At 52.0% G+C, this 9,249-nt stretch overlaps 1 protein-coding gene across 1 annotated transcript; it reads left to right on the plus strand.

Annotated features, from left to right (window-relative positions):
* Positions 1 to 3,981: 3,981 nt before the first annotated feature.
* On the plus strand, positions 3,982 to 8,128 carry Pnmal2 (PNMA-like 2). The gene has a single exon (NM_001099636.2). It carries the CDS (start codon positions 4,393 to 4,395, stop codon positions 6,376 to 6,378), a length of 1,986 nt encoding a protein of 661 aa, NP_001093106.1. The 5' UTR covers positions 3,982 to 4,392; the 3' UTR covers positions 6,379 to 8,128.
* Positions 8,129 to 9,249: the final 1,121 nt, after the last annotated feature.

Genomic DNA, 9,249 nt, shown 5'->3' on the forward strand with positions numbered 1-9,249 from the left:
CACTGTGCAACTCTGTGTGTGTGTGTGTGTGTGTGTGTGTGTAAGTCAAAGGTTGGTGTCAGGTATCTTCCTCAAATCGCTCTCCACTTTTATTCACTTTTAATTAAAAAACCAAATCTTTTAAGATCATTACATTTATATGTGCAGAAATCCGTGTGCACGCCAGGTTACAGGAGGGCTTGCAAGAGTTAGCTTTCTCTTTTACGAGGTGACTTCGGGTATCGAACACAGATCCTTGGCAACAAGCCTCACTACTCACTGAGCCAACTCACTGGCCTTTTACCTTGCTTTTTGATTCGAAGTTTTTCTTTGAAGCTGGAGTTCACTGATTCAGCCAGGTTGGCTGGCCCAGAGTGCTGCAGGATCCTTGTGTCTCTGCTTCCTTGGCACTGAGATTACAAGTGTGCACAGTGGACCTAGCCTTTCTATAGGTACTGTGGGACCAAAGTCAGTTCTTTAAGCTTATGTGGTAACTTCTGACTAACTCATCTCCCCAGCAACTTCCCTCCTTTTTTTTTTTTTTTTTTTTTTTTTTTTACAGTCTGAGACTCATAGCTCAGGTTTGGTATGTAGTGAAAGCTGTCCTTGAATTCCTGATTCCCATTCCTCCATCTCCTGCCATGACAGGGTGGCAGGTGTTAGCATGCCAGCCCTGTGGCCTCATACACAGCTTCGTTATTTTCCTTCCTTAAACATAGGACTTAGAAAAGAATTTCAAAAAACATTTTATATGCTCTTTTCTCCCAGCCGTTTCCATGGGAACCTCAGGGGCTGCAGCTTGGCCAGTCACAGGTCCTTCCTGAATCCAGAGAGGTTAGGACTGCAGAGGAAGTGTCCAGGGAAGCTCTGGAAAGCATACCTGTGGGGCTCTGGATGCTCCTGGCTGGCCCCCACTTAATCCTTTGCTTAGGGAAGCAAGGTTCTAGTCTATCCTTATCCCATGCTCTGGGTCTTCTGCACCCACAAGAGCCTCTGCTTCTTCTACCACACCCTACTTTCTGGGAGTTTCTGGTTTCCTAATTCTCTACCCAAACAAGAAAAACAAAAAAGCAAAACCAAACCCCAGGCTTGGTGGTACATGTGTGCACGCCTCTTATGCCCGGTAAGGACATCGGCTCAGGAGTTCAAGGATAGCCTGGGCTACGTACCTCAAACAGAACAATAAAATGTGAAATTACAAAGACTTAGGCTGGATGTAACTTTGCATACCTGGGATCCTAACTCTGGAGAGGCAGAGGCAGGAGACTTCCAGGCCAGACAGAACAATCTAAAAAGACTTTAAGTGGCCACCCCGACCCCTGGATTTCAAGCTAGTATATGCAGATTGACTGGTGTGCATCACTATGTGAGCAGTGAGTTGCACACTTTATATATTTTTAAAAAAATTTTTACATGTATTTATTTGATCATTTATTTACTTTGTTTTGTGAGTGTCTGGGGTACATGTATATTTGGCACGTAAGTGGGGTCAGAAGACGTCATCCAGCCATGATGATGATTTCTGGTTCTCTCCTTCCGTTCTGCGGGTCAGCAGGCTGCTGACAAATGCCTTAACCCGCGGTGGCATCTTGAAGGTTCTTTTGGGGTGTTTTTGTATTTGTTTTTATTTTTGGTTTTTTGAGACAGGGTTTCTCTCTGTAGTCCTGACTGTCCTGGAACTCACTCTGTCGACCAGACAGGCCTTGAACTCAGAAATCTGCCTGCCTCTGCCTCTCAAGTGCTGGAATTAAAAGCGTGCGCCACCACACCCGGCTGGTTCTTTTAACTACACAGTTTAAATTTTATTTACTACTATTGTTAGTGTGTGTTCATGAGAGTTCATGAGTGGCTGCTGTATGTACGTGTGGGTTAGAGGAATTGAACCTGGGTCCTCAGGTGTGGCAGTCGGCCCTTTACCTGCTGAGCCATCTCCCATGTCCTCAGTCATATGTAAAGATGGGTTAGTTCATTATATGGTGTTCATTTCCATGTGAGCTTTCCCTACAGCTGTCCACAGCAGATGTAAAAACGTATGTGATTTAGGTTTTTCATCTTGTCCTGTGGATCCACTCTAGTGCCTCCATGTTCACACACACATACACACACACACACACACACACACACACACACACACACACACAGTGAAAGAAACAAAAAAAATTTTTTTTGGAACCCAAGTCGATCTGGAGATAATGTAAGCTTTGGGGTTAGATAAGATATTCAGAAAATTCACTTTGGCTTTGTATTAATTAATGATGGTTGCTGTAAAATGCCACATCACACAGGCATTTTGCATTTGAGGCTAGCATGGCGTTTCTGTCTGAGGGACATGAGCAGGGGAAATGGAGAACAGGTAAGCAGTTTGCACAGTGCCCGGTTGCCATGGGAACTGTGCCATCAACCTTTTTTTTTTTTTTTTCTTTACTGACAAAGCAAATAACAAAGCCAGAGGATGGGGGGAACCCAAGGTGGTTTTGTTCTGTTCGTGTTTATTATTTAACAAATGCTTATGTAACCTCAGGCCTGATAAACAGCACACACAGCCGTTGTTCAAGGAGAGGCAACTAAGCCAGCTTCTCTCCCCTCACTCTCATGGGCTGGGGTCTCCAGGAGACCCTTAGGAAAAGGAACAATGGCTGTCACCATTTCACAGAGAAGCAAACAGATCAGGGAAAGTTCTAGAAGATTCTCGAAGTTGCTGCTGAGAAAGCAATAAGGATAGAATATAAATCCAACAGATAGTCTATTCAACTCATAGAGGGAGGGACAGGCAGCTCAAGGGCCTTTAAAGCAATGGACCATGGGTATGGTGGTAGGTGAGAGCTGACCTAAAAGTTGTCCTCTGACCTCCATACATATGCTGTGCACAGGCATGCCCCACCGCACATGCATCGTACATATGCACACACACACACACACACAAATCATAAATAAAACAAAAATTTCAAAATAAAAAATTTGGAATATCTGGGTACAGTGGCTCACACCTATGATCCCAGCATTCTGAGGCAGGAGGATTACCAGGACTTTGAGGCTAGCCTGGGCTACATAGTGATATCCTGTTTCAAAAACCAAACCCCAAAAGGATCCAGGTGTGCTAGCATACAACGTCAATCCAGCATTCAGCAAGCAAAGGCAGAAGGCAGAGGGCAGAGGGCAGAGGCAGAGGCTGACAGATCTCTATGAGTTTGTGGCTAACCTGAGCTACACAGTTCTAGGCTAAACTGGCCTACAAAGTGAGATCCCGTTTCAGAAGCAGAATATAGGGACATCCATGAGTGAAGCTGGTCTCCATGAGTCTGGTACCCACATACTGAGTACCACACACCCGAAATGATACCCCTTGGCTCATAAAGGACAGCTGACCGGGGCGTTTCTGCTTGCTATTGAGGATACGGTAAAACATAGAGCCCGTGTGAGGTTACACCTCCAAAGGACAGTTTGATTTGGGGCTTTATTAATCAGAGGTCTATCTGTCCCGCAGGAATGAGGATGTAGTTCGGTTGGTAGAGTGCTTACGCAGCATGCAGAAAACCCTGGCCCCGAGCCCCAGAGACGTATTAATAAAACAGCGCAGGCTAGACACCACTGAGGCCTGTAATCGCAGGAGGGCGGAAGCAGGAGAATCAGAAGTTCAAGGTCATCCTTGGCTACATGGCAAGTTCAAGGCTAGCCTGGCCTTGCTTCAAAAAACAAAGCCAGAATAAATGACCCTGGTGGAAGCCTCTATTCTTTCCAAGGAGGTGTCTGTCTATCCCTTGAAGTGAGACTGATCACCTTCAGTGGTTTTCACAGTGACTTTGTCTTCCTTCTTGGCTCACTAGTCCCTAAACCCTCCTTCCCACCTGGCCCTTTAAGAGCAGCTGCTGCGACCGTACCCGGGCAGACCCCAGCTGCAGCCTGCAGTGTTACTATGGAGACGGGGACTAGCAGGAGGGGGCGGAGAGGTGATTGGGTCCGCGCAGGCGCAGACCGAGGCTGCCGTTCCGCAGCGGCCCCGCTGAGCGTCTAGACCCGGGTACGCGCTTCACTCCAGACTCCGCGGGAGCACAGGCGAGCCGCTGCTCTCACTCACCCCCACGCCCACCAGGTGCGTTGATCGTCGCCCTCCTGTACTCCACCAGCGGTGTCCAGTCACCTAGGTTGTCAGGGACAAAGGGAAGGGAGGAGCAACCCGGGACAGCCCGGAGAAAGTACACGTAAGCCCCCTGCGGACCCTCGGATTGCCCCGGGGGAAGACCGTTGAGTCCGGCAAGCTAGCAGGTAGCTATAGCCTACAGCCCCAAACCCGGAGTCTGGACTCTCACCCTGCTGGTGGCCTTTCCAGAGTGGGATTGACCTAGCCTGTGTTCAGTAGCCCACCCCTTTCTCGGGCTCCCTCCCGCCTAAGATTAGCCTCCGCCGGGCAGCGCCATGACGATGAACCTTCTGCAAGATTGGTGTAAGGAGCTGGAAGTGGAGGTGCACAGGGCCCTCCTGATCACGGGCATCCCTGAGCGCCTGCAGCAGGCGGACATCGAAGCTACCCTGAGTCCGAACTTGCAGCCCCTGGGCAACTACAGGCTTCGGACTGTGAGAGCTGTAACCAAAGAGAAGTCTCAGGCAGCCCTTGTAGAATTTGGGGCAGACTTCGATCACTCTGCCATACCTATCCACATTAGGGGAGAGAATGGGATTTGGAAAATCCTGAGTAAGGACCGCGGGCAAGATGCGCGGGTCCTTAGGCAGATGAGGCGCCTGTTGCTGGATGAAAGGCCCATGGATGACTTCAGAGAAATAGCCATCCCTCTGGTATTGGAGGCCCAAGCCCAGGCCAAGGGATTAGGGAAGGAGGCCAAGAAGGCTGGCTCCTCTGAAGGGGCAGCTAGGAGCGGCCGTCGGGGCCGTCGGGGAGGCAAGCGCCGATCCAGAAGCCACAAGTTGACGGCTCAGAAGGGCCAGAAGAGGAGCCGGGGAGGGCGGCGAGCCAGGAGTGAGTCGGAAGACTCTTCTGATGACAGCCTGGGTATCGTCATAGAGGAGATCTACGCAGAGGACCTGAGCGTAGATGAAGACCAGAGGGCCCTGTATGCCACGCTCCAAGCAGCTGCCAAAGAGCTCACCAAGAAGTGGGCCTTTCGGGGTGACCAGGAAGAAGGAGATGGCCCCCGAGAATTCTTGGCACTTGTCACTGTCACCGACAAAGCTAAGAAGGAAGAGATAGAGAAAGACCTTCCTGGGACAGAGTCTATCTGCTTAAACATCAAAGACGAAAAGAGCGGGGTTCCTGATTTAGTCGCGCTACTGGCTGTGAGAGATACCCCCGCAGTGGAGGTAGAGACAGAGGTGGATGATGATGATGAAGATGACGAAGATGAAGATGATGAAGATGATGACGAAGATGAAGATGACGATGAAGATGATTCCGACAGCGAGTCTCTGGAAAATGGAGAGCACGGAAAGGAAGTGATGGATAGCCCCGAGTTTGTGGCTATTGTGGCTTATACAGACCCCGCTGACCCCTCTGCCAGAGAGGAAATGCTAAAAATAGCTTCTGTGATTGAGACCCTCGGCTGGGGCGACAAAAAAGACAAAAAAGATGTCCTTCCTCAAGTCCTGTCCGTCATGGCTAAGGACACCTCTGGGCCCAGGGTGAAGGTAGAGGAGGCAGGTCGTCAGGTGGACGCCATGGTCCTGAGGAAGGCAGAGGAAGATGGGAATCTTCTGGAATGTATTTCTACCTTGGCTGAGGCAGAGAACTGCCCTAAGGGAAAGAAGTCTGGGCTAGGTCTCCTCAGAGGCTGGACCGCTGAGGGCCACCAGGGTGGCCTATTGGAGCTGGTGGCACTCTTGGCTGCGCAAGATATGGTGGAAGCTGTGAGAGAAGAAGAAGCCAGCAGGTGGGGCAGTGGTGGAAGTGGTGGCCGGAAGTGTGACCATAGCCAAGGTGGTTTATCTGAGGTCCTGGCTTTCCTGGCCTCCCAGGAGAATCTAGAATCCAACGAGGAATCGGACGAGGATTCAGACACAGAGTCAGAGGGAGATTCCGAGGACACTGACAGCGAAGAGTCCGAACCTGGTGACAGCGTGTCCAAGAAGCCGCGCGCCAAGAGAGCGCGCACAGGCTCCAAAGGCCTCCCACCGGCCGGCGCCACCGCGGTCTCCACCGCATCCCGGGCACGCAAAGCCCGCAGGGGTGGCCGCGGTCGTGGCCGGGCTGTCACCCCAGAGAAGAAAACGGGGAGCGGGGTTTCAACCGAGGACCATGCGGGGAACAACAACAAGAAGAAGAAGGGATCCGCAGGAGCCGGGGCCCGTGCCAGGGCTGGCGAGGCCAAGGGACAGCCAGCTGCTGTTCCCAAGTCTACCCGCGGAAAGAAAGCACGCAGGGGCCCAAGGCGGGCGCCCAAATGCCGTTAGTGCCGCAGATGTCACTACAAGCCCTGTCTCTTGTGTGTGGACTTCCCTCCCTACTTTCCTCCTATTCTCTCTCCTCCCTGCAGCCCCCTCTCGCTTAACCGTGTGCATTTGCTTTGTGCGCTGCTGCGTCCCTGGCTGGCTATGGCCGGTGCCCAGCTTTCCCTCTCAGCTCTATGAACAGATGGCGATGGCGCGAGCGATCATTATGGCTGCAGCCTAGATATGACAAGGAAAAAGAGACCAGACACTCGGATGCAGTGGCCAGTGGGTGCGGAGGAGAAATGGGTCCGAAGACACTGAGGGGTCTCTGCTCTACCTCTGGAGCCCCCCTCCACGCCTCCCGCGTGAGTGTGTGTAGGTGCCTGGCATTCCTGCCTGCCCATCCTTCCAGACACCGGTTTCTGGCCGAACAGTTGGGATTTGCTGTGAGCCACCTCTGGCCCTGACTGGGCCTTAGGGAGAAGCAAGAGTGTTGGGCACTATGGGCATTAGGGGGTCTTGGAAGGGTTAAGGGCCGTGTGTGCGTGTGTGTGTTCGCGCGCATGTGTGCACGCGTGTGTGTGCATGCGTGTTCGCGCGCGTGTGTGTGCGTGTGTGTTGAGGGGAAAGTATTCCATAAATGAAAGTTTGTGAGGGCTGAGAACTGGAGGAGGAATAAAAATGGGAGGAGAGGAGGGGAATGCTGGGGGGCGGGGCTGGAGGAAGAGGGAGAAGAGGGGCAGGGAGGAAGAGGGAAGGAAGGGAAGGCGTTGGCATTAGCTTACTCTCCTGAGGCTCTGCAGGTGGGAAAGAGGGGAAGCCAACTCCCCCACCCCCACCCCCACCCCACCCTAGCCCTTGTCCACGGGTTGAATTGGTAATATACCCTGCCAAAATGTTCTGCTTTGGAAAACTTAGGTGAAATCCAGATTTCTGGGTTTCTAGGCAAGCCCTGCCCCCTCCTACTGTGACTCCCCAGCTGTCACTGGCCACTCCTCAGCTGTCTGCCCTTGTAACTCTTGACTTAATATAACAATGGAGTCCCTTGTTCACCCCTCTCCCCACTGTGTGCAGTATATACCCCAGATCTCCTTAAAGGGTCAAGTGTCCCTATCATGTAAGAAGCAGTTGCTGTGCCCCACCCTGGCCTCATTGGTCCCTAACTAAGCCTGACTGCTGCTGGCCAGGCTCCAGCCCTCAGCTGTCCCTGAGAGCAGCCGCCTCAGCTGTGTGTTTTCCTGTAGTGCTACGTGCCAGAAGCCCCGGCTGGGCTGCCCAGCTCCGTGTTTCCATGTGTAGATAATGCTTTGCCCTGCACAGCACTTTGAAACCCTCTTGTTCCCGCGTGTGCGAATGTGTGCGTGTGTGTGCGTGTGTTCAACTTTCTATCCCCAGGAAGTGACCGGTTCGTGGTACCTGGACCCTCTAGGATGGAACAGAAGTTCTGACCAGCCTCACACCCAGACCGTCCAGCTCCTCAGTGGGGACATACAGAAACTGCAAGGGGTTTCTGTACCTCTTTGTACTCAGAGGCAGCCCCTCTCCTTGATTCCCAGGACCAGTGGCAATGAGGGGACAGATGGAGAAGCAGGCCAGAGGGGCCTGTGGGCTGGAGAGGAAACCCCACTTCATGTAGACTGATGGACTTGGGGTCTAGTGGCTGGGGAGGGCCCCACATGTCACTTTGCCTTGCATAGTTATAGGTACCTGTCCTTGTGTGCTGTGTGATCTGGGATCCTCAAATGAAACAATGAAGCATCTTAGTTGTTGATTTTTCTCTGTGGTCTGGAAAGTGGTGTGAGTGCGTACCAGGTTGAGGGGGGCATGCCTTACTGTCATGGCTGACACATGTCCCTGGCTCCTGCTCCCGAGGCCCTATGTGGAGTCTCTCCTGCCTTTCCATACTCCAATTCAACAGTGGGCATTGCCACTTTTTATTGCGACCTACACCCTCCCCTAGACCCTGCTATAGCTCCTGTTTGACCTCACAGTCCCTTTAGCCTGGTCTGTGTCTCACTGCCAGGAATGCCAACATGGCACCCTGGGGTGGGGTGGGGCTTCTCTTAGCAGCCACGTCTGACACCTGCTAGTGTCACTTCTCTCTCCATACCCCAGAAGAGCTTGCTATGTCAACTCCAAACCAAACATCTTACAGCGATCTGGACCCTCTTAGTCAGACAGCGTCACCACTGGCCACCTAGAGGCAATTCAACTTACATAGCGTGCGAAAAAAATGAAGCTAAACATTGCTGTTGGTTGTGAAGTCCCATCTGCACCTGCTCAGGTGCTTCACATGGCCAGTGTGACCACATTGCTCATTGTAGGCATAGGACATCCCCATGGCCTCTGAACGTTTTCTCTGTCACTGAGGTCCACACAGGAGATCCCTTCCAATCTCTGCCTCATAATCCCTTCTGTGTCTCCAATCCTGCAGGTCCTAGGAAATACTGCATGCTCCTACCCAGAGCCTTTGCATGACTGCTCCTGCTGCCTGGACTGTCTTTCCTCAGAATTCTTCAGATGTCACATTCTCAAGGAAGGGTCCCCTGATGACGCTTCCCATAGTCAGGACTCTGACTGCCCCTTGGCACATTTGTGTGTCAACCACACACAATGGGCTCTTTTAGAGATCAGCAAGAGGATGGGTACATTGATCAAAGATGAAATATGGCTCTCTTACTGGGCTGGGGGAGGTACCTCTGAGAAGCCGATAGCCTGGAGTCTGGAGTCCCCCAAACTCAGAGGTGATTTTACTGAAGACCATCCAGAGGCTGTGTCGTCCCTGTGGCTGTTTCTGTTGCAGCCTTCAGGATTGAGCGGCTGCCTTCTCCAACCCCAGTGCCCCATTCAAACTCAGCGGCCTTGCCAAAGAACTTTGGAGCTGGGCTTTTG

This window comes from Mus musculus, chromosome 7, assembly GCF_000001635.26.
Source record: "Mus musculus strain C57BL/6J chromosome 7, GRCm38.p6 C57BL/6J".
NCBI lineage: Eukaryota > Metazoa > Chordata > Mammalia > Rodentia > Muridae > Mus > Mus musculus.